Source organism: Pygoscelis adeliae, unplaced genomic scaffold, assembly GCF_000699105.1.
Source record: "Pygoscelis adeliae isolate BGI_AS28 unplaced genomic scaffold, ASM69910v1 Scaffold318, whole genome shotgun sequence".
Lineage (NCBI taxonomy): Eukaryota > Metazoa > Chordata > Aves > Sphenisciformes > Spheniscidae > Pygoscelis > Pygoscelis adeliae.
Window position 1 is genome coordinate 2,848,238 of NW_008825430.1, and position 24,435 is coordinate 2,872,672.

General features: G+C 38.1%; 2 protein-coding genes across 3 annotated transcripts in view; one reads left to right on the forward strand and one right to left on the reverse strand.

Annotated features, from left to right (window-relative positions):
- The window catches only part of GALK2 (galactokinase 2), a 50,198-nt gene extending 25,940 nt beyond the window's left edge, over positions 1-24,258 (reverse strand). Inside the window, exons 1-5 of one of the 2 annotated variants that reach the window (XM_009330942.1) lie at positions 24,131-24,258; positions 22,025-22,113; positions 20,007-20,130; positions 14,875-14,965; positions 11,814-11,960 (exon numbers count right to left, since the gene is read on the reverse strand). In XM_009330942.1, the coding sequence (XP_009329217.1) occupies positions 11,814-11,960; positions 14,875-14,965; positions 20,007-20,130; positions 22,025-22,113; positions 24,131-24,168 (489 nt within the window). In that variant the 5' untranslated portion in view covers positions 24,169-24,258. Of the gene's footprint in view, positions 1-11,813; positions 11,961-14,874; positions 14,966-20,006; positions 20,131-22,024; positions 22,114-24,063 lie in introns of both variants that reach the window. The other variant, XM_009330943.1, reaches the window with a different exon arrangement.
- The window catches only part of COPS2 (COP9 signalosome subunit 2), a 30,408-nt gene continuing 24,765 nt past the window's right edge, over positions 18,793-24,435 (forward strand). Inside the window, exon 1 of the mRNA XM_009330940.1 lies at positions 18,793-18,796. The gene's annotated coding sequence lies outside the window, so the exon portion shown is untranslated. The remainder of the gene's footprint in view (positions 18,797-24,435) is intronic.

The window sequence follows — 24,435 nt, forward strand, 5'->3', positions numbered from 1 at the left end:
CACCATCCTAAGAGAGAGGTATGTGCACGGTGCCTGCCTGCTTGCTCGCTCCATTTCTGTAATGGCACCACAGACAAAGTTGTAAAATTGGTGCTTAGATCAATGGAATCAGGCTGAACTGTTTGCAAATGCACTAACAACCAATTTACTCAGCTCACAATGCAGTTATGGCCAATAAGCCTTAGGCTGATAAGCAGAAGTTATCAAAAGAACATTAACAAAGTTACTCTAAAACTATGCAGACTGGATCTCTTTGAATCAAACATGGTAAATGACCACTCACAAGAAAAAGATCATTAATGAGAGAACACAGAAAATACAATCAGCAAAAATACTCTCCTTTTCTGCACTGCCTTTCCTTTGTATATTTTAAAGATGAGCTGAAATAGAGATAACGCTTCTTTTATTTTTCTTGAGAAAGTATAGGAACATCACACATTTTGGTGTTCTTTCTTTTTAACAAAAGCCATCTCTCACTCCCTGACTTCTGCTGAAGATCAGGTTCATCAAAATTCATTTTTCCTCCGCTGTCCCACGTCTGCTCCAAGCAGTCCCATTTCCAGTTTGAACCTTAGATCTCTTCATCCCATCAATGAAAGTTTAACACCCAGTCACCATGTGTCCCTGCTCCACTACAAGTTGGAAATAATTCTGAATGAAATGCTAATGAATGTAATGATGCTTTTTTCCCCCCCACGTAACGCTAAAATACCCAGCAACAGCTCCACAGAAAAGAAAGAGCAAATCTCCACACACAGCAGTCTCTAGATGCTCACCCCTTTCTACATGTGAAGGCACGCCTATTTACAAACATCTGTTGCTGAGATGTGGAAATGCCGGCATGTTTCAGCCAAAAAAAGCCTTTCGCCCCTCTGAGAACAGAGCAATACCACATCCCTGATTTTTGTAGCCACTGGCAGGAGACATCAGACTGGAGTTCATGAATATTACTCACTGGCAGCAACAGAAACTTCTCTATGCTGGCTGAAAAGACCACGCCAGCACGCTGGTCATGCACACTTAAATAGGAGCTGTGGCTGTGCAAACTTGGCCTGAAGTACAGCTCCTGAAGTACTCGCAATGTATATTCCACTCTTGGGCACAGCTGCCTGAGGTATTATTTCATCTGCAATTGCCAGATAAAGCTTTGCAAAGTCAGAAATTATGCATTTCACCCTTCACTTAGTCTGGCTGCATGTCATCTCCATATACACATCAGCTACCACTTGATGGCTTAAATCGTTTAGACTTCATGAGCCTGGGCTTATTAAATAAATATCAGGAGTCTCGCAGAGGAGGAATGTTAACAATTAGGACAGTGCCACTCCCCTGTCCCTTTACATGCTCTGGTGAATTGTGCCTGGTTAAGCATTGGGCCTTGCTTTGTCCCAGCTCACCAGCTGTCCAGCTGCGCATGCTGGACTAAGAGCGCTGTTCGAGCTTGAGCAACTTTTGTTTTGAAACTCAGCAAGGATTGGCAGGACCACCAAGTAGTAACTGGCAAGGGTTGAGAAGAACCCTCTCCACAAGACAGCCCAAGGCATCCCTGAAACATTATTTGGTTTCTAATTTAAACAGGCCCTTGCTGATACAGTATCCTTCTAATACTAGTATGAGAAGCATGTGAATGGAGAGGAAATCGTCATCTGTATAGAAAGCAGTTTCTACTTACTGTTGAGACAAATGGGCAAATGTTTGCCTTTTTGCTAAAACGAGTGAAAGGGCAAAGTTCAGAGGAACTGAATTGCAGCACTGGAAACTAATGTGAAGACTAAACTGGGGAGTCTTGTGTACATATTTGATACTCGGAAAAAGATGGTCATATGACTGAAACAGTGAACCGAATGTCAGGAGGTCTGGGCTCAATTTCTAGCTCCACATTAAGTTTCTTGTGATTCAGGGAAAGTCCCTTTAATTCATCATGGCTCCATTTCCTCAATAAAATGAGGAGTATCTTCCCCCTCTGTGTAATTAGTAATTGCTACTTGGGATTCTTAGATGATAATGCTATAAATATGTGTGACTTCATTACTAGAAACTGAAAAAAAACACATTTTGCTACACAAGTTCGCTGACTTTAGGCTTCCACAGAAAATATCTCTAAGGAAAAAAATTGCTAGAACCATGTAATAAAAGGAAATAACTTTTGCCTATCTCAGAGCAATGCCTTGTTTCCATTCAACTTGCAACGCTCAGAAGCTCTTTAGGGCGGGGACTGTTTGAATCATCTGTTATTTACATCTCTCTCTAGTGCATGTCTCACCTGTAAAAATACAGAGCTTCTCAGATCTCAGATTTCACTGCACAATTTGGCAACATCTCAAATGTGTGTCTGAACAATACCTAGGCATGTTATCACCTTCTTCCTCCCAGCTGCACTGCAGTTCCTGCGGAGAAGTAACTCAGAGCATTCTCATAGCCACATTTAGGGGGACCGCCCCCCAGGCCACACCACAGCATCACCTGCCAGGCAGGTAGGTCAGAGGGGGCCAGCCGCTCCTTGGTAGGGCTCAAAGTACAACTGTTATGCATATAAAATAAACAATGTCGTCCCTATTGAGCTCGGCAGGAGTCCTAAACAGGCATTCTTGTAGAGCTAGGTGAAAGCAGATGTTTGTTCTCCATGAAGCACCGTGAGAAATATGCAGAAAGAATAAACCCCGTCTGCACATAGACTACACTTCCATCCCACGTATTCGGATTCGTATGAGAGAGCACTTCGAGCCAACCACAAAACATAACTAGTTCTACGCACCCAAGACTCATAAGCATGGTTTTTCCATCCCTAAAGCAGCATTTCAAAAACACTAATAAATCATCATTTAAGTCTTCATAGAATTTTACATACTTTAAAGGCATTCCTATAAGGCTGCTGTTATCTTCAATTTAGAGACAGCACAGATATTTATATGATTTGTTCAAAGTCATGTGAATCAGTCACAAAGCTGAAATGAGAATTCAAAAACCTCCTTATTTCCAGTATTGCGGCTTATTTCTGTAAAGAATAGGGACTCAGGGAAACCTTTGCAGGGTGGGTTTAAAATCTTTTTAAGATGATGGTAATGAAAAGTGGAACAAAAAGGTACTAAAATCAAAGTAAAAATCGGTCTGAACAGTAGCATTATGACTCTAGAAAAAATGACTTAATCGGATGAATCAAAAATTTCCTTATCCCAACTGTTCTGTGATGCACATATGCTACTGCTCTCTGAATTTCTGTATTATTGTTCCGGGAAGTTGTTCCAACAGGACTGGCTAGACCAGCTCATCATTTGTGAACAACAACTATCATGCGGACAGTAACTCCTAAGCTGTCATCTACACTATTAAACAAGCAAAGTGATACATTTAGTGTAGTAATTAAAAAAGTAAAGCTCAATCATCAGGAGATGTTTCCTTCGATCTCACCCCCCCCCCAAAAAAAAAAACCCTAGCCAAGAAGGGAAGTGCATATAATGCCCATGGGTAAGTAAGGGGTTGTCAGCTAGTTAAAATTCATTAAAAGACTTGGGTCAGAATAAAAATGTAGACTATATTAACATAAAAGCAGCCTTTGTGGGTCAAACTAATGCCACTTCTAGTTCTGTATTTTGTACCTGAAAGTGGGCTCTTAGTATGGACCAAAGGCCAAGTATAGATGGTTTTTCCCCAGAATGTTATTTTTTGATAAAGAGCTTCCTGAGCTGAATGTGAATTCTGCACGCTTAGTTATCGACAGTGGATTTCTTACATATGAACTTGTCCAGACTCCTCTTTAATTCATTCAACATTTTAACATGTAGAACATCCAGTAACGAGGACTTCTACAACTTGTCAGGTGAAGAACCATCTCCATTTGTTGATTATTATCATGCACCTGACTAGCTTCATTTAATACCTTCTGGCTCTTACAGTGTGAGGGGCAATGAACAATTGATTCCCATCCACTCCATCAATCACATTCATCATTTTATGGACCTCTATCACTTCCCCCTTCAAATGCCTTTTTACAAACAGTCCTAGCTTATTTTTATGGAGGTCATTCTGTACCTTTGATCATCCATGTGGCTTTTCCCTGAAACTTTTCCAGTTTAACTATCTTGGATGGTTAGAAAGGAGAGAGGCAGACTTATAGCTACCTTAAAGAAAATATCACTGTATCTTTTGCTATTTTTATGTGGCAAATGAGCCACATAAAATGTGTGTTAATTAGTGTTGATGTAGACATATGGTAATGCAACCTCAACCAGTTCAGCACTACTATTCCTCCTCTTTCACCGAGGTCACTGTCCTGACACCACAGCCAACAGGAGAGATTATGTGACCATGCCAGCCACTGCCGTGCAAAGTCCCTTTGTTTAAACCTGCTTTGCAGTGGCACGGCTGAAGCAAACTGTTCCCTCTTGCTGACTGTAGTGAGGTCTGTAAAGATGAGTGATAGTAAGCAGGGAAGCTGGGATGGAAACTTAAATATCTAAAGTTAGTCTAGCAATACCCTGAGCTATTTTGTACAATTGGTCTGTTCAGCCTCTGAATGCAGGAGAGGGATGAGCATAACATGACAGTAGTAGTAGCTGGGAGGTGAGTTAAACCTTGAAGTCTCCCTGGTGATCTGTCAAGAAACACTAAATATTGCAGCTTTTGAATGCCAGACCCAATATGATACAGACAAACGCAACCAGTGCTTTTATATCTGTTGGCAAGTACATGTGCCAGGTTGGCTGTGCTTCCATGGGAGATGTTCAGTATCAGGGAGTTACGTGATATATTAAGTTTAACGTTTTTGTTGTTTATTCAACAAAAAAAGATACAATGTATTAAATGAGAATATCCATAATTAAAACAATACAAAGCAACATCATTAGGAGTAGAATCTCAGTGCATACAATTCACTCACTTGCCTAATAACCAATTAAGCATGAAGAAATTTATATGAAGTAATAATCTATTTAAGGAAGCTGCTGTCTCTCAAGGATTTGAAAACTGAACTCTTAGGTTTTAGACAACTTTAGTTGGAGCATTTGGAAAAATCTAAAACTAACAATGTACAAAATGTATTTTTTTTCAGGCTGTTCCTTTTCAGAAGCTTAATTCTAAAGTCTGCTCAGAATGTATCCTACTGCAGGAGGCAGCGCTTACCAGTTTGTCTACCAGGCAACTGGCCCCCATGTGCAGACCTAGGCTAGCCTTTGATCTAAGAGCTCTACTAACTACCTCTGCTTTTTGTTTGAAACAATTTAAGGTCCTCCCTGATAAGGAGCAAGTCAATCTTGGGTTACAAAGAAAGAAATTACTACCACTTAAAACTGTTTTATCTTTGAGCCACAAGATTTCCTATCCAGCATGCAGAAAGTCTAATCTGGGAAATCATATTAGTGGAGATATAATTTAGTCTGACAAAGAAGGGTTGTGATTTTTTATTATTAGTTGCCTTATGTGTAGTTACTCTAGATGGAGAGATTTCTTGTAATAAGAATTCATCAATAGCTCCGCATCATGTTACCTTGTTTTGGATTTTTAATGGAAAAAGTGGATTTTCAGTAAAATGATACTTTTCACTAGTATGTCTTTTTCTCTGCTTGTTTACGTTTCAATATGAAACACCTAAAACTCAGGCTTTGATTTTCAACTGAGTGTTTTTGGTCTTTCAAAAATGTTGAAGAACTGGTAAAAGAGTATTTTTCTGACTGTTTCTAGGCACAATCCAACATTGTATTAGATTTGGCCACATATACCCTGATACTTCAGCAGCATGATAAATTATGAACCACCCAATACAGCTCATTTGATTCTCTGTTGCCCCATCGTTTAATGTAGTTTCTCTCAGTTTGATGTTATTGATAATGAACATGAAGGCCTAAATGTACAAAGGTATTTAGGTATCCGAGGAATAATGAAAGTGAGCAGATGATCACTCACTTATAAAAAATTTCCTAAAAATAGAAACCTAAAGACCTATCTGAGTGAGAACAGATAAGGGAGTTTCACCTTTAATAGTCCCCTTGCTCACAAAGAGGCCAAGGGCCAACTGCTCTGATTTTCACTCATGCAATGGGTCTGGACAGTATGTAAACTGTGACAGAATTTGTCCCTATATAACTGTCACTGTCAATATGTTCCATACCAGTGATCAATCCCTTTCAATTTCACATAGACCTTTAAAGAAGTAAACTTGTGTAAGATTAAACCCCTTAAAAGAGTAAGACAATTAGTGAGTAGGAGACAGGCAAATATTTGTTAGTAAAACAGAATTAGTGTTGCTTAGTATTTTTTTGGAACAGCTCACCCTACATTACCCAGAAACTTGATATATACAAATCCCGAGTGACAGCAGCCAAAATAAAGCAACCTTCTCTATAAAATGATAGTATTAAATTATATCTGCCTCAGTGGCTTTATGTGAGTTCATTTTGGCCAAAGTTAAACGTGCTAAATTTTCTATATGTAACAATGCAGGAGTAGTGATAGCTAATCTTTAAAGTTGAAAAACAATTTTCTCTCTGTTTTAAATTTTATTGTTCGTGAAGGGAAGCTCCATGAAGAAAATACATTCGTTAATATGAATTATTTTTAGACTGTCATTTCCAGTGCTCCAAAAGTCTCTTCAGCATGCAAATTTAAGTAACTAGAGTATTTAAATATCTATTGAGCCAAAAGTCCTGTGCGTACATTTACTCTCTCTACGGCAATACAGTATTCGTTCCCCAGTGCGCATTCATTAACATTTTGGCCAGTTTAATCTGAAAAGCCAGAATCATTCTGCTGCTTCCCTTTACAACAAATAATGTTGGTCATTTTATGGCAAATTTAGTGTAGATCTTCTATGGAATTCTACAGGGTTTGTTTCACAGCACACAGGACTGAAAATGGAGAAGAAACATTTATAGATAAAGATGAGTATTTTACAGTAAGAAGAAAACATTTTCCATCACTTAAGGCATATTTAAAGTCTAGTTAGATGTTGATTTTTTTTTAATCTGTGCATGTTTTATACATATGTATATATGTACGAAAATACCTTCTGAAATATAAGACACTATGTTTCATTCATGAAGGTATAAAATGATGCCCAAATTTTGAGGTTATTTTTACCACCAGGAATGTCCGTATTTTTAGTATCTGGTCTTGACTAGGAATAGACTGCTGAAAGTTACCATCTGCTTCCAGTTTGCATACAAAATCTCAATTAGCTAAACTTCATATATGTTTTGCAAGGTAATTATGCTTACTTTTTTCCAAAATGGGAAAATATTTGTCAGATAGTATCTGGATGTCCTCATAAGCACAGGAGTCTTAGCTTGACTTTGTCTGCCCTCTAACATGCTCAAATAGAAGGTTATCAATTTGGTTGATGAGAGATTACAGCCTTTGATTACCACTGCTCCGAAGTACTCCGTTTCCCCTTGATTACAAACACACATAGTCAAACTTAACAAGTTAAAGAACCCTGGTTTTTAATTCTACAGGGAGAAAGGAACTGTAACGTTTCTCAATATTAACAGTGCTTTAAAATACAATACCTATGTACCATTTTTTGTGTAAGCAATTTGAGTTTCTCATACAAATAACCTGAGCGTGCATCTATCAGACATTTTCGATGCAGCAATATTATAAAAGAATCCTAACCAGTTTTATGAGCACACATTACTAATTTCAAAGTCACACCACCAATATGAATATTCACAGATTTTCTTGCCAGATAGTTAGATATTGAAGCCCTATTGCACATCAGAAAAATTATTAGGAAGTGGTATTCAATTAAAGCATTTTCCTTATTATATACAGGCTTCAGAAACAAAGTAGAAAGGATTCCAGTTGGCCGATCTATTCTCCCACTGTAATCAATGACATTACCAGGTACTGTAACTGTTTAAATACAGGACGATGTTGAATGTTTTGAAAATCCCACACTCAAATTCATCTGAGCCATAGTTTCAGAAAATTGAAGCCAATGAACGCTGTGCCATTACAGATTAGATTTAGGTCCTTTATTTATCATTCTGTCTGACTTAGATTTTTCTCAGTCTAGATAGAGCCAAATATAATTCAACTTCCTAGGCTCAACATTTCACCTTAAATTAAATAAACTCTATTTGCTTTTGATCTATTTTTCCCAATAAGTATGTGCACAGCTGCCCAGCCTTGAGGAACAGAAAAAATGTTAGGGTGGCTGAACAGAACTTAGTACCACAAGATTTAACATTTGGACAGCAACACTATCATAACACCTTTCAAGTAAATCTAGTTATTCACAAGTAGCGAGTGATTTTCTGTACTCATTAATTCCTACCATGAAACACAAAGCTGGGACAATTTAGAGCATTATTCTATTTCCTTTACAAAAAGTATCTTCTCCTGATGAAAAGTTGTACACAAGATTGATTTTGTACCAGTAAAATAAAAATCACTTTAAAATCAAAAGGTAATACTGAGCATTGCTGTTCTTTGAGTGACGCCAACACAGTCTTAGACTGGTATCCTGTTTGGAGGAGAAAAATGGATTCTTTTTAAAGATCGCATTCTGAATTTTCCATCTTGTTATTTGAATGCTATTGCACTGCTGCAACTGGTTAGCACTGCACATCTGGCTGAATTGTCTTGGACTGGTATTTTCCTTAAACTATTGTGTATGTGTGTGATGGGTTTTTAAAAAAAAATATTGTATGCACACTGAAACAATGCCCTATTGCAGACTGCTACACACAATAATTAGTGAGAGCATATTTTTTTTTCTGATTTTGTTTTCAATGTCAAAAAAGTGCTATTTTTAAAGTAAGCCACCATGAAATTCTAGCCATGCTTTTACAATATTTTTCGTTTTGTTTTTTTTTTGGCTCTTAATCTCATAGGCCCAAACTTCACACTGGAAGTGTTATCTCATAAAAGCTCTAAATTTCAACGACTTTTACTCTACAGCTACTATTTTAAACTTACATTTATCAGGAAAAAGAGCATATAACTCAAATATTCTCATAAAAATAGTTTCACAGAAACAAAACAGATAAATGTTCCATTCAGTAAAAGGTCAATTTTTCATAACTTTGGCTACAGAAGCACTACCATTCAGCCAAATTTGATTCCAAAGCCAAAAGTTTCTATGTCCTGCTGCTGCAGACCATCCTGTTAAGATTTTGCAAAGTCCATCAGACTAATGAGGGGCAAAAAGTCAATCTTTTCTCACGAAATCACCACCATGACCAAATATTGTTACTTATAAATACTACCATTTACAACTTTTGCAACTCTTAAGCATTTTAAAAAAAGAGATGGAGGGGAGAGGTAAAGTGATTATTTCTTCCTTAAAAGTAAACAAACACATAAATATCCAGAGCCCTAAAAATGCAAGGTCCTGGTTTGCTTTCTAGTAGAAAGGATCTGGAAAGCCCCTATTTCTGGTCAGCTAAGAATTCCCCTGCCATGGGGGAGCTCCCAGCTGATACACAGCCAGCATTACTGGATCCTGCACAGATACCATTTGACACCAGCACAGGATGCATTAGGAGCTGGAAAGAAGTGGCCAGAGCACGTTTTATACTTCTGAGGGCCCACATGCCTAGATTGCTCTAATTTATATTCAGACTAGCTCTGCCTTATACAAGGCAGTTCTGCGAGGCTAAGCATAAATTCAGTGCAACAGAGAATCTGGATTTAGCTAGATATAAGAGGTCTCTAATGCTAAATCATAAATTAGCCAAGAACACTGAGCTTGTTTTTACTGTCCTGTAAGATTTGGGGAAACTTAGAGCCTGGACAAAAGTAATCAGTCTTCATAGCTGTCATCCTCTGTCTTAACCACCACAACCAGGTGTCTTGGTCTATGCAAGCACACAAAACCTTGGATATGTTCTTAACTGTGCTCTTATGTTGGCTATTGGGAATTCTCATCTGTACATTAATTGCTCATTTTTCATCACAAGTGCTAAATATTTGGCTGCTGACACCAGGATTTCCTGACAAAAATGTGCAATTGTGTCTTTTGTGTTTGTCCAACTGTATCTGAGGCACAAGATTAACTTTCAGCACATTTTCCAACCAGCAAGCAGAAGAGATTTTGGGTTGATTGAACAGGACACATGAGGAGAAGGAAAGACATTCAGTGGAGTCTGTGTCTTCCTTCTGTTCCTCCACAAGTTTCTATGAAAATGCCAAAAGGAGTTTTGCACCTTTCTTTGGAACAAGTCTGGCATAATGCCGGCTGGTACTCCCAAGACATGTGTAAATTCAGCTCAAGCTGCAGGCTGTATCATTTATTCTCTGAAGAAAGCTGTGTAGCATTTCTTGGAATAATGAAAACCTGGCTTCTGGTTTTCCAGATACAGATTTCTACTACCTAGTAAAATTGGGGCTTTCTGACCTCCGTCTGTTTTATGGATTTTGCAGATACCCAATTTCTGAACACATGCACTCCAGTGATTCTGATCAGTACTTCCCAAGCTTAGCTCATTTGGTTACCACCATCAGAGATGGTGCTGACCTGTGATAAGACCATCTACGCAAAACTAGAAGCTTCTTGCCAGGCCAGGTACACGTGTATAAAAAAGCACGTCTGTCACCTCCAACCCTCTTACTGCAAAGTCCGATTCATCAAAGTGGGATCCTCAATTCCATGTTTTCATCTACCATTGCACTACACGTCTCACCTCACAAACTAGAGCCTCTGTTAAGCGTCCAGTCCCTTACTTACCTTTTGACCACACATCGCACCAACACAAAGCAGGGTGACAGTGATTGTAGCCACATCCTCCTACACAAAAAAGCCACCCTGCCCCATCAATCCTGCTTCTTGCTGCCTTAACCCGGGCTGGTACCTTCCTGAAGCGAGCCCTGTGAGCTGTGCAATGTGGGACGGAGCTCCTATTGCTGAGCGGATTGCTGCAGCTGCAGCTACATAGAGAAGCAAGTCACAACTGATCAGCAAAAACCTCCTGTGTGTATCTGTTTACCTCATGGCTCAGATAAGTGCTTGTATACAAGCACAGTTAACAGCTGCCATCATCATGTACCACTTTAAGTTGGCTTCGTACCACAATTTGGGAATGTCTGCCTTAGACAATAGGAACAAATATGCATAACAGTCACATTTAGATCTGTTCTTTTCTCTTCCTGACAATGTTCTAATTTAAGATCCTAGTTTCACTTAACCAGACATTTTTACTGGAGAGAACTTCATTCCCATATGGCACCTTCAAGGACCATGACTCCTCCAGAAATTTGTATTACACGAGCCAAATTCTACTAACAGTTGTACTGCTAACAGGTCACATACTTGGGGTCTGTTTTTAGACTAATGTTTGTCTAAAAAAGTAAGGAATACATTTTGGATTGTAAATATGTTCATTCCAAAAAAACTGTGAAGAGAATAAGGGGAGTCAGATGGAAGAATTTTACCTCTGCTTTGTGCTGATTATATAATTTATCAAGAAATTGTTCCACAGGCCTCCAACAGATGCTCTGCTATTAAAGCCATGAAAAGTCATTCAGGGAGAGGGTAAAGGCCTCGGGGGTGTGGTCCACATGCTTCAGCACATATATCCTCAGTCCTGGCCTGCAGATAGCACATCTGGTCCAGGCATGGACCTGATGGTTGGCCAAAATACAGGCTTACAATAATGCTCCTTTTTTCAGCTTTAATGTAAGCCTGTTTTCTTGCCAAATTCAAATCCTGCCAAAATTTGGCCAAAGATGTTTGCTCAATTGTGCAATATCTTAAGTTTATATCCAACAAGTCTTTGCAAAAACAATTGTATCGTGTTTTTAATGTTTACAGGCATTAACAATATTTAATTTTAAGTAGAATTTTACTGCTGACACTCTCGTGTTTTACAGTAAATTACCTTAGAGAGGGTTTTTCCATTAGCTCTTAGTGTCACGAGTCCTGCACAGCACACCAAAGCGCTGGAGCTAGAGAGACCAGAACTTGGAGGGATGGTTCCATCTAGCAGACAATTCATTCCAGTTGGGTTATTAAGACCAAAATGTTCCTAACAATGAAAAAATAAACAATTTCAGTTTCAAGTACAGACAGGCTCAGGCTTGCAATTATCTGATACTTAGAAAGAGAATCTTTCTGCTGAGTTGCTGGAACCAAGGACCTGCTTCTGGTATCTCCAAAATAAAGCAAAATCTTCATTCTATTCCTTAAGAACAAAGCCAACGGTAGGGCTTCAGCCAAAGGTATGTCTGCAGTTCCTGTACACAAACATATATGAGCTGACAGAACTGTACCCCAAGCAGAATTCACTGTGGGCTAAACGCCCAAGAATTTACCAAGCTTCGTGGGTGGGTTTTGCAGCAACTGGCTCTGCTCTGAGCTGCCCTGGTGACAGTACCAGAGGTTACCAATCATTTTATACCCTACTTTTGTCCTTTTCTCCACAGCTCCTCACTTAAGGCACCCTGAAGAGCTTAAGGTCCATTTTATGCTTCACTTCTAATGCTGCCATGTGGTATTAGGGAGCTACAACATGCTGATGGAGAACTAGTAGCCATGCAGCTGTATTCAAAGCCAGATACTCCAATCTCCTGAAGCACCCACAAGACTGACACTGAAAAACCACAATGATACTTGAAGGACACTATGCTTTAGGAGGCACAAAGACATACTTACCAGCAGTGATGAGCTCTGTCATGCTATTTTTAGAATAAAGTTTAAAATATTTTTACATACATGATAGATATCACAGATAATACATTTAATCCAGAAGTCATAAATCCTCGTGTGCATACTCTTTTAATTATACTCTTTAGTTGCTTTGTCTTTTATTTATAATCACTTTAATATAAATTTCTCTCTTCTGTTAGTTTGAAATAAACATGCAGTACTTATTAAAAAATCATTGAATGTATATGGGGGGTATATGAATAGCTACATTCTGATACAGATTTATATGTCAATAAACTATGTTACAATGTCAATAATCAGAAAAAATGGCAGTGTTTCCATAAAGAAATGCCCACCTTCAAAAGATTTCTACTATTTTTCCTGAAACAACTTCAACCAAATACCAATGGTAGAGATCAGCAAACACGAAGAGCCTCCTTTAATGTCTTCTACCACCACCTCAAATTATTTTAAATTTCCCTTTCTACAAATGTAAGGGAATTCATACCTGAAATACTATTGCTGCCCATGCCCCTTCATGAAGAACACTAGACAGGCTTGTTCAAAAACAGAAAATGCTTGAGTAACCAGAAACTGATCCACAGTTTCTGGATTGTCTTGAATGTGAATCAGGCTTGCAAACTTATCACGCAATGTTTAAATAGAAAACGTACTTCAGTTTCAAAAATGAAAATGGACTTTGCCAAGTTCTGCAATAGTTCTGTCCCAAAAGGATAGCATGTTCAACTTAATATAAACATATTATCCCGCTGGACCCTCTGAGTACTTGTATTTCAGTGTTTCTTAAGTCTGTAACATTTATGCTTATTTTCTGCCAGTGCTAGAGTCTGCAAACCTGCTTTGCAAATTAACCTTCAAGTATGAAAGCTTGTCCTTAGGAAACAAATCTCAGTAGCAGACTGCAAAATAAATAAAGGCAATTGGTCATGCTAGCCTTAATATAAGAAAGGATGTATTGTAAAGAAACCTAATCTATATCTCTACAGTCAATGCAATTTAAATGCCTGTATTACCAAGCAATACAAAATTGAAAATACTCATGTTACTGCAAACCTAAGTAATTTATTGGGGTCTAAACATAGGGGCGGGGGTCTGTTTAGGAACTGTGGATTGTAATAAAGTGATTTGCGGCACTGATTGTTCCAAATATTGTATTTTGGAGACTCCGGTGGCAGATTTGAGGCAGGCTTTGTTGGCTGTCTGCAGTCCTTATCTATTGGATCGTCCTGTGGGGTGACCTAGGTGGCCTATCCTGAGAAAAGCTTCACGTGCTTTAAAAAGCACATTTACCCATAATTGGGGCTGGCTGTGGCGACCTGTTCCTGACCTAGCCATCACTGTTTATCCCATCTGCCCTTCCAGAAATATCACTGCATTGACATCGAGCTGAGAAGTCACCATGTTTTTTCCTCAAAGGGCCATGAATCACCTGCAAACAGCAAGTGAGATTTATAGGAAGCCTCAGCTGTGAGTTCAGGCTGCCTCCCAGGACAACACTGACGATCAGCACTTGGTTTCACATGCAGTTCAGTCTTCAAGTCACGTCTGGAGACAGGCTCGCTCACAAAGGAGAAGATAAAGCTCAAATGAGCAGACAGGAAAATGTCTGTCTGTTCAGTGTTCCTGCCATTACCGTACGTGTGCCGTTTCCTGCATAGCTGCACTCTTAACTCAGGAAATTTTGAAAATCCCATTCAAATTCCACATGCTGAAAATCTGGATAAGTAACGGCTCTTACTGGAATATTTCTTTTGTATGCTGTTTACTTACTTTTTACATTTTCTTTTGCCGACTGCATGAGTCAGCTTCACTCAGTTGTTTTGCACAACTGCGCAAGTTGTAGGTTTCCAACACTAATGGAAATTAATGTTTTTTAAGATGTTTCCATAGGAAGAAAAGGGCTAAAATATGATCTTTGTGTCCTGACAGACAAGCCTCCAAACCTTTTTAAAACCAAATTTTAATTAGATTCCATGGGAAAGCATTCTTTCTAACTTCAAAATACAGAAATGTCATCTTGATAATGAGTTTGGTCATGACTCTACTAAATAATTATTCGCTATTGTAATTTATGTAATAAAGATGAAAATAGTGCTCTGCAAATATTTTAAAACAAACCCACTCGTATCTCCTCTTCAAATTTTAACATAAAGACACTTAACCGTATGTCAAGAAAAGCTATAGAATGCAGGGAAGTATTTTGAGGGTGAATAGCTATGCTTGTTTTATTTTACTTCTACATTAATTTCGTAAGTTAAACAGATTTGGCTTACCTGAATACCCTTCAGTCCACACAGGAAGTAGTTATGCCATTGAGGTTTGGTTTTGTTGATCTGAATGTTATTAACACTAGTACTGAAATCCCTGCAAAAACAGAAAAACCTTGAGGCTTTAACTTACCAGTAAATTTAGTTTGAAAAAACATGGCTTATTACCGCCACCTGCTGATGAACAAAAACATTTTGATGTTAATTTTTTTCAGTGCAATGTTTTTTGGGTTTTTTTGTACAGATCTTCTTTATTAATCAATTCTATAAGGATATTTTAGATGGAAGCGTAAGAATTTCTGCTTAAGTTATAGAATTTATCAAAAAAAATCAGAAATTAAACTGCCTTTGGCTTCCTTAATTAAGGTAGCATGCCTTCCATCACGTGTCTATGTTCTCTTGATCTCTTAGAGAAGTGAAAATCTAAATAATCGTGTCTGTCAAACCTAGAATAAATACACTCCAGGCTCTCTGGTAATCCCTGCTCAGGAATTCATCTTCATTACCTTTGCTCTGAATGGCACTTCACTAAAACAGGCCTAATGCTGCAAAATTATATTATGTATGTTACAAGAGATAATTAAACTAATTTAGTTTAAAATAGTTTATCTATTTCCTCCAGGATAATTCTGATAATGGTTTTCCTACACCATCTTCATTTCAAAATAATAAAAATGGTAAGCCTCAATGTTCCTGAAGAAACTAATGCTACAGATAGGTGCTGTCAAAATGGGCATGGAGTGGTGCGCAGAGGCCTCAGAGGAGCATGCATTAATCACCAAGTGCAGATTGTTTAGAAGTCTATACTGTTGAACGCCCAGTAACTATATCTACCTGATGTCATTACAGCAGATGCCCAACACAGAAATAGGAAAGGCACTGAGAATGTCAAGAAAACCTAACAAAAAATATCCAAAAGTTGCAGGCTAAGCTGTGCTTTACAAGCCAAGGTCTGCCAAACAATATGAACAGAGATAGCTGAATTCCCTGGAAATATTTAGGTTTAATGGGAATAAAAATACTTCCAATAAATTATACAGCAGGGGACAGTCTGCAACTCCTAAAAGGATGGAGTTTTTCTTTTCTTACGCTAGTCCCAGTCTGTATCTGTAAACTGTGTAGGTTAGTGAAGTGCTGTTTTTATTTTTATCCAAAATAATATCGCTAGTAATTGTAATTCACCTGTAATGAACACCAGTGTGAAGGTGTTTTTATCGGTATTCTGTTACCTATGGAGAAACAGTTATATTAATATAAAGCATCTTTACAATGACATAATTGTCTTCAAATGATGGCTGAAAACTTCACTTTATTCTGGTGCAATTAAAAGCTGCAATTTTTGTATTATGCAACCCCCAAACCCGACAACCAGTGTAAAAATGGACCCACAATCCTGCCTCCTCTTCATATGGTCTAATGCTAGCTATGCTATAGTGCGCTACTCCACTTGTATTACCAGTCTACAACCTATTCCTAGCTCAATGTTACATGACAGATCTTACCCTTTAAGTATCAACCTAGAATTACCATTTTGTCAGTTATACATTCAATTTCAACATTCAATACAGTGCAGAAGTATCAGAGATTGGTATATAGTTTAACATATAAGTTGCTGTCCTTCAATCTGAACTGTTCAAAATAGTGCCACTTACAGGATTTTATCAACAACGCAGCATCAAAGAATTGTACAAAGTTAGTGTCAGAAATTACAGGGGTTTGTAGAGTAACACGAAAGATCTGAAAGGGAGTATTGAGATTACAACACAAGGAAAGTTTGAGAATACCTGTAAATTCTTCCAATTTGAGATTCATGTGTATTTAGAACAATCTCCCAGAGAATAAAACAACATCATTTTGCTTATGGCTTTTGAATATAATAAAAAACCCAGAAGTACTTGTAAAATAGAAAATATTTGTCAAAAGTCATGACGATTAAAAAAATCTTGTGTTTGCTTATGCTTGTTTTCTACAATAACCCTAAATAATTACTGTTAAAAAGCAAGGTTGATGGAAATCAATGCGTAAAAGTAATTAACAGAAAGCAAATTGGAAGTTATCTTCAGAATTCTTTTTATACAATCATACAAAGTAACACTTCAATGAACAAGAAGACGTATACTATGATTATATTTGCTGGTTCTCAAGATAAATTAAAATAATGAGTTCTTAAAATGCATTTTGCTCATTTCTGTGATCTTCTCACATAGAAAATGAAAGAAAAATTTGCTTTGATTTTGGCAGGTTTCATATGGACATAATTCACACAAACACAGAATGTGGGACTGTCAAGATTCCCAGAATCCTTAAGTCTATTTTTTTTGTTATCACATTCAATTTGTTGTAAAAACTAATTCCTAAATGCCCAAGCTTTATCTGAAATCGGTAAATCTTCAGTCTTGCCGTCAGTCCTCCTACTGGAAGGTAGGCAGTTTGATATAACAACTTTGTAATAAAATAAAATAAAAAATTGGGCAAATCATACCCATAAATTAAAAATACTCTGATATTGTCTATTCCAGCCTTTCTATTTTAAAGGATTCTTGGGAAAGCTTGCCCTTCCTCCAAGGCTAGATATAAGCATTTCAATTCTTCTGTGTAAGAGAGTGAAGAAGAGGTGAGTTTTTTGAGTAGCGTGAAAAAAACATGTGGCTGAGGGGATTTTTACTGCGTGAATAGCAATTAATCCTTATTTTTGGGAGACCAAGTTGCCTCTTTCTCACAGAACCCCATTGTCTTGTCAATCTGTTAGTTTATCTGTTTGAGTCCTCTGTAAAAAAAAAAACTGATTTTTTTAAAAAAAGATTTTCAGGTTTTGCCACGAGATGGAAACCGATTGATAATTCTCATCCTCTGGTATTTCTGAAGGCATTTTGAGAAGTGTCATGTCCGATATTCTCTGTACACGTACTTCTCAATTACAAAGATGTTATGTGAAGGGGAGGTATCAGGAACTTCAAAAGACTGTAACTTTTGAATCTTACTTTAGCCCAAATAACATAAAAGGCATCTGATCAGTTGGGATGATTTATGATGAAAAACAGATAGGTGCCCTGTTTTTCCTAAAAGTTAACATGAACTATCAGGGTAGAAGAGGGCTACAGAACTGTTTACACATTTTACCAGTTCGCGAAACAAGAATGAAATAGGAAATAGTGATTCTACAGAGGCTTATGGTTAGTCCTTGTTCGCCAAAGGCCTATATATATGCATTCACCACAGGCATAAATCTACCAGTGTAACAGGCTGAGAAAAAAAGATACACTGTCAACAGTTTTGTTATGTGGTGTAACATTTAAAGTGTTGAAAACGATTTCTTTGTTATGAAATTATGGGCATGTTTTAGCTTTGTTTTTAAGCAACAGTGTCTCAACAAAACAGAGATGCTTAATGCTGTATTCTGAGACCTCTTATTGGTTTATGGTTTAAAATATATGATTTCAAACTGAAACCAGGGCAGATATAAAAATATAGTGATTGTGTACATTTGAATTCAAAGGCTGTAATTCTAGATTTGGTAGGAACTGTATGTACCTTAGGAGAAGGCCATTTCAATTGCGATGTAATGTGTCAAAGCTTAAAGACCAAGTAAAAATGTTTACCTTTTGGTTACTGCTTTATTTAGAATACATTGTAACAACTTTTCCTAATCAAAGCTATTATAAATCTGGAACTATCGCCTCTTGCAGAATGATTTTGCAATACAGCTTAAGGCCTGTTGTAGGTTGCTATTAAAGAAAGGGAAAGGTCCCACTCACGACTTCCATTTCCTTTCCCCCTGCTCACCACTGCACATTCCCACTGTTTATCCCAAATCAGCTTTAGTGCTGACTGCATGGCAATTCAATTCACTAAAATGTCAGAAAATTAACCAGGCAAAAAATGGGTGAATAGTACACTTTACCTTAAGGTCAGGCAAGTACTACACCTGGTAAAAGGCAGAGGATGGATCGATGTTAGAAGCAGGGACAGGGAGACTAGGGGTAAAAGAAGCAAGTCATCGCCTTTTGGCGGTGGCAAACTCTTAATTCAGCCCAGCTATAATGTGAAAACACACTCCACAAAGTGAGTGAAAAATATTTGAGTATTTATACTTGCCATGGACGTAAAAATTCCTTTCAACTGTCTTAGTCACAGGCAGCAGCTCAGAACACGTTTTTGTAACAAACTGAGCTTTAAGCAGGAATATGTGCTTAAATAGTTCCCACTTTAGGCAATATGTTCCTGTCCCTGTGCTGCCATACACCGTGCTTTCAGGGAGTAATTTACCATTGCCTTAAACCAATGGCTTAATAAAAATGGCTTAAACTAAGCTTGGGCTGATTCTGATTTTTGCAAAATGCCCACAAAAGTTCATGTGGATGACTGACCTCATCTGAACTGCCATGCAACCACACAAATATCAGTCTGTTACAAGGAAGGAGGCAGAAAAATGTGGCTGAAGATGAAAAGAATGGCAGGATTATTTCCCTATGTTCAGCACTTGTGAGACTATAGCTGGAATACTGCGTCCAGTTTTGGGGTTTCCCAATACAAGAAAGACATTGGCAAACTGCAGGGAGTCCAGCACAAGGCCCTCAAGATGGTGACAAGGGATCTCCAAAGGTCCCTCCCAACCTAAATTAGTCTATGATTCTGTGAACAAGCAGCTGTGGAGGAAGTGGAAGAGGGGGAATAGAGATTGAGCCAGGATTGTTGCTAAAGCTGTTGTGTTGTGAAAATACAGCCCCAGGTTCTCCAGAGCAGAGGAGTGTTAACTTACATATGCAGTAATTGATTACAAAACATTTCACTCGCTTCTCCAGGAGAAACTGAACTGCTGCCAATTACGGGGATTACATCAGGAAAGATGAGCTAAAAGAAGGGAAGACAGGACTGCACTTTTAGAAAGATTGAAAAATCAGAGGCCTCACAAGAGAAATCTGAACAAACAGGCGGGAGACAGAAGCAGCGAACCTATTGCTCTAAACTAATGTGCACAGCATAGAGTCAATGGGATTCCATCTGCTTATATCATTAATTTTACACAATTAAACTCTATATTGCAATGGAAGTTTGTCAGATCTCTGGAAAGTTAACCTGCATTGCAATTGCATAAAAAGGTTCATAAAAATTAGTGAATAAACAAAGTCATTACTTACAAGTACAAAGAATTGGTATTTGCCAGTTGGACAACTTGAGTTTTTACAGGTTCTACCGCAATCAGTATATCTTGTTCTATAGCCATAGGGAGCACAGCATAACCACAGTAGTCTATATGTTCTCCTACCAGAGAAACAGACAATTAAAATATTTTTGAATAATTCTTTCGAGAATAGCAGTAACAGGGCTTCTACAGGGTTTCAGTGTTGTTTACTGTACGAGACAATTTCTGAGTACAGTCTCAACTCTTATTATTTAAAGTTTGGGGTGCATTTCCTTCATCTCATATTACTGCACAAAAATTTTGTTCTTTCTTTAGTGATTTTATCTATTGCATCTGTTTATAGATCTTCATGTTTTAACATTGGCTCGTAAAAATTAAAAGAACACTATGTAGATTATTGTCCAGCAATGAGAACGGCTACATTATTTGTACACTGTTGTGACAGTACAAAAAATTAAGTCAAATCAATCACATTTAACTGATGACTGGAAGAAATAAAGGCACCCCATGACTCCCCATTATGTGATTTCCTCTGCTCACATGAGTGATTCATTAGCCACTAGATAAGGCTTGTGGTGGAAATTTTTTTTTTCCATAAAACTTCCGGACCTTTTTCCAAGAAGATAATAATTATATTTAAATACTCATTAATACAGTTACATACAACACATAAAGTAACATTCAAATAGAAAATGTATGTAGTAAACATCCTTTCTCTTGGGAATAATTCCCAGTTAGCATATGCTGTCTATTTAATCTGTATGATGTATTCACACAACACTGAGATAAAAATTATCATTAATTGCACAATGGACTAATTCATTTTTAAAACTCTGTTTTGCAGGATCCTTTTACTTACAATGTCTTCAAATGCGTAGGGTTATTTTATGAATATACAAGAAATTGAGCACCAGGGAGAGTGCAATCCTAACATAGAGAAATTTCAAAAATAAGGCTGCCATTCATATTCATATTCAAAAATAAGAAATACAAGTAAGTCCTAAATACAAAATAATCGTGTCTCTCCAGTCTGCCAGTGAATCACAACCAACCTTTCTAAGTTCTGTGGAAGAGTAAAGAAGAGGAGATGATGGTAGAATCATGTCATACTTTATCATATGCATTGCTGTGCGGCTGGTTATATTTGGTAACTTAAGTTATAATGGAAGATAAAAAAATATACTAGTTTAATTTGTGAATACACTGTTCATCAACTACTTTAGATTACATTTCCAAAGCCTTTCAAAAAAAATGGTATCCAACCATAAGCTGGCAAGTTACTCCAATTTTCAAAACAATCACTACTGTCTATAAATGTTTTTTCCAAAACTGATATTTAAGCGGGCACTTGTTTATAACAATCATAGAATCATAGAATCATGAAGGTTGGAAGAGACCTCTAAGATCATCAAGTCCAACCGTCAACCCAACACCCCCATGCCCACTAAACCATGTCCCTAAGCGCCTCATCTACATGTCTTTTAAATACCTCCAGGGATGGTGACTCAACCACTTCCCTGGGCAGCCTGTTCCAATGTTTAACCACTCTTTCAGTAAAGAAGTTTTTCCTCACGTCCAATCTAAACCTCCCCTGGCGCAACTTGAGGCCGTTTCCTCTCGTCCTATCGCTTGTTACTTGGGAGAAGAGACCGACCCCCACCTCGCTACAGCCTCCTTTCAGGTGGTTGTAGAGAGCGATGAGGTCTCCCCTCAGCCTCCTTTTCTCCAGGCTAAACAACCCCAGCTCCCTCAGCCGCTCCTCATAAGACTTGTTCTCCAGACCCCTCACCAGCCTCGTTGCCCTTCTCTGGACACGCTCTAACACCTCAATGTCCTTCTTGTAGTGAGGTGTAGTAAAAGCTAGTAAAGTATTATATTCTCTTTTCCATTTATCACAAACAACTTCTCTGAAAAAAATAAAATTAAGACCAACATTGTTCTATGTTTTAAACTATTAGGCTTCCATGATGGCAGACAAAAGAAAATAACAGAAGATTAATTTTTCTCTTTTACCTATTAAGTTGACTCGCCCTGGTGCACGAACATAAAACTTGGGAGCCGATCCAAATTTTGATATAAACATCTCCTTCAGCTTCTGCAATCTGAAAGGCAGGTTAGAAACATTTAGAAGGACTATATTTGCATAAAAGGCAGGAAGTTTCAATGTTTCTTGAAGTAAATTCAATTCAACTTTTTGAAGTACGTGTTTTCTCTGTTACATCAGGAGCGACATTAAGCTGCTTATTTTTGCTCTTCACGTAACATTGATTGTGACAGAGAAGACTCTATTAAGAATATTCTAATTAATAAGAAATTTGTATGTTCACTTGAAAAGGGTTGAAGAGGCCTTATTTTATTTAAGTAAGTCCTCTGTCGAGGTTGGTTCTAGACAGAAGCAGAGAAGGCAGTTGCCTGGGGTAACAAAATACCATGGCCTCCACCTACCACAGCTCTGTAAAACTCTTTGCCATTGAGGCAGAATCCGGCAGTGTGGACCAATGGCTCGTCTGTGGCACCAGGATTTGTCACATACACACAGAGGCACTCCCTTCAAAGTCAGATCTGACCGCACCAGGCCTGAGAAAATTCATTTTCTTCTAAGTTCTGACTTTTATCAATTTCTGTATTAGACACTACCCTATTTCTGTACAAATGCATATACAGAGAACTAAAATTCCAAACAGATTATCCCTGTGACTTATTTAGACAGTATTTACTCTACAGGTTTACAGCAACAGTTCCCAGAAAGTTCTTCAGGTTTTCCATTTGGAGGTGCTAGATGTGCCACTGAAAGTTCCAACGCAAAGAAAAATTTGGCATATTGCTTTATTTCCTAAGACTGTAAAGGTATCTAGCTTCCGCTCTGCGTTTGCAAAGTTGGGATGCTTTAGTGTGTCATGCAGGAACAGTGGGTAAACAAAGACTGAGGAGAGATTAAGCCATTATCTTAGTGAAGCATAAAAAATTTGATAGTGATTCACTTCAAAACTACCTTAAAGCAATTTAGGTTGCACACTAACCCATTAACTTTCACTAATGTAAGCAACAGACTAAAATGATGAAAAAGCAGTAAGAATACAAGCAAAATAATCTTTAAAATGGGACTTATAATATTTCACCGGCATATTCTGTTGGCTTTAAAGCATGTAGCCAATTACATTTATTTTTTTGGTTTTTAGTCTACTAACAAAAATCCAGTAACAGGAACCCTGCTAAGGTTTCTGCATGTAGTCTAAAGCTAGAACTGGAAGCCTAGTTAATGCAAAGCGTAAGTAAGAAGACAGCAACGAGAAACAGACGTTACAAAATTTCACAGTCAATTATTTAGTTTATACTTCTTTGTAAAAGCTGTGTCACTGTCCAGCTACATATATTAAAATGTTTTGTAAGATTTCTTTAGATGGAAAGCTACAAAATATTATTCGTTGTGATTTTTTTTTTAGCAGCTCTCTCAGTACTTTTCCATCTTGGTGCCCAGTAACAAAGCTGTATTAGGTCCTTCTATAATTTCCCCTTCCTACGATCTCCCCTAGTATTGACTAGTTTATCACTCTTCCAATTAGCAGAAGCAATTTCTGCCATTTCATTGTACAATCCCTTTTCCAGATCACATTAATAGTACTACAGTCCATGGGGGAATCTGCTGGCAGAATTCTAGGTGTTAACTTTATGCCTTTTTGTGTCAGTATTTAGAATGCTGCTTTGTTTCACAGATATTTTTATAGTGGTGTTGGTACCAAGAGACTAAGAACAAACAGAGCAGTCATGGGGGCATGTTTATCTAAGTGCTGATTGATCTCTTTTTTTAATGTGGGTTTTACAAGCAGGCCTGATGAAAGGCTATTTACAGGCTTTGGTCGTGATGTTGCAACGCGCATGCTGCATTTTAAGCACCTACATCAAAGATGATTGTCAGAAGTGTTAAGCAAAGGCATCCCTCACAACTTCATACACCCGAGTCTGGAAACGCCGGGCTCGTCCTTTCCACGTGACTGACTTACACTGAAACACAGTGCAATCATACGCAAGTAACGAAAGTTTAAAAAAACTACCCTTCTCCAGTGCTAACACAGGTAAAAAGGTTCGTTTGAACCGTTTGTGCATTCTACTTCCACACACCGAGTGCAACTCCGTGGGGAAAGAGCACGCGTTGGCATGTGCCGCAGGCACACCAGTGCAGAGCCAGGCCTACGCTCTTCCAGGGAATCGCACGGGCATTTTTTTTACAGCCAAAAGGCCGAGAAGATAATCGGTACTCCCAAAATTCCGAAAAAAGAAAAAATGTTAGGAGGAAAAATGAATGAACTATTCCCCCTCCTGCCACAGCGGCACTGCGCGAGAGGCAGCAAGGACGTCTGGGCTGAAGGGAGTCGTGTTTGGGGGAGAAGGGGCAGGAAGGGCCGGTGACGGGCGCGCAGCAGCGG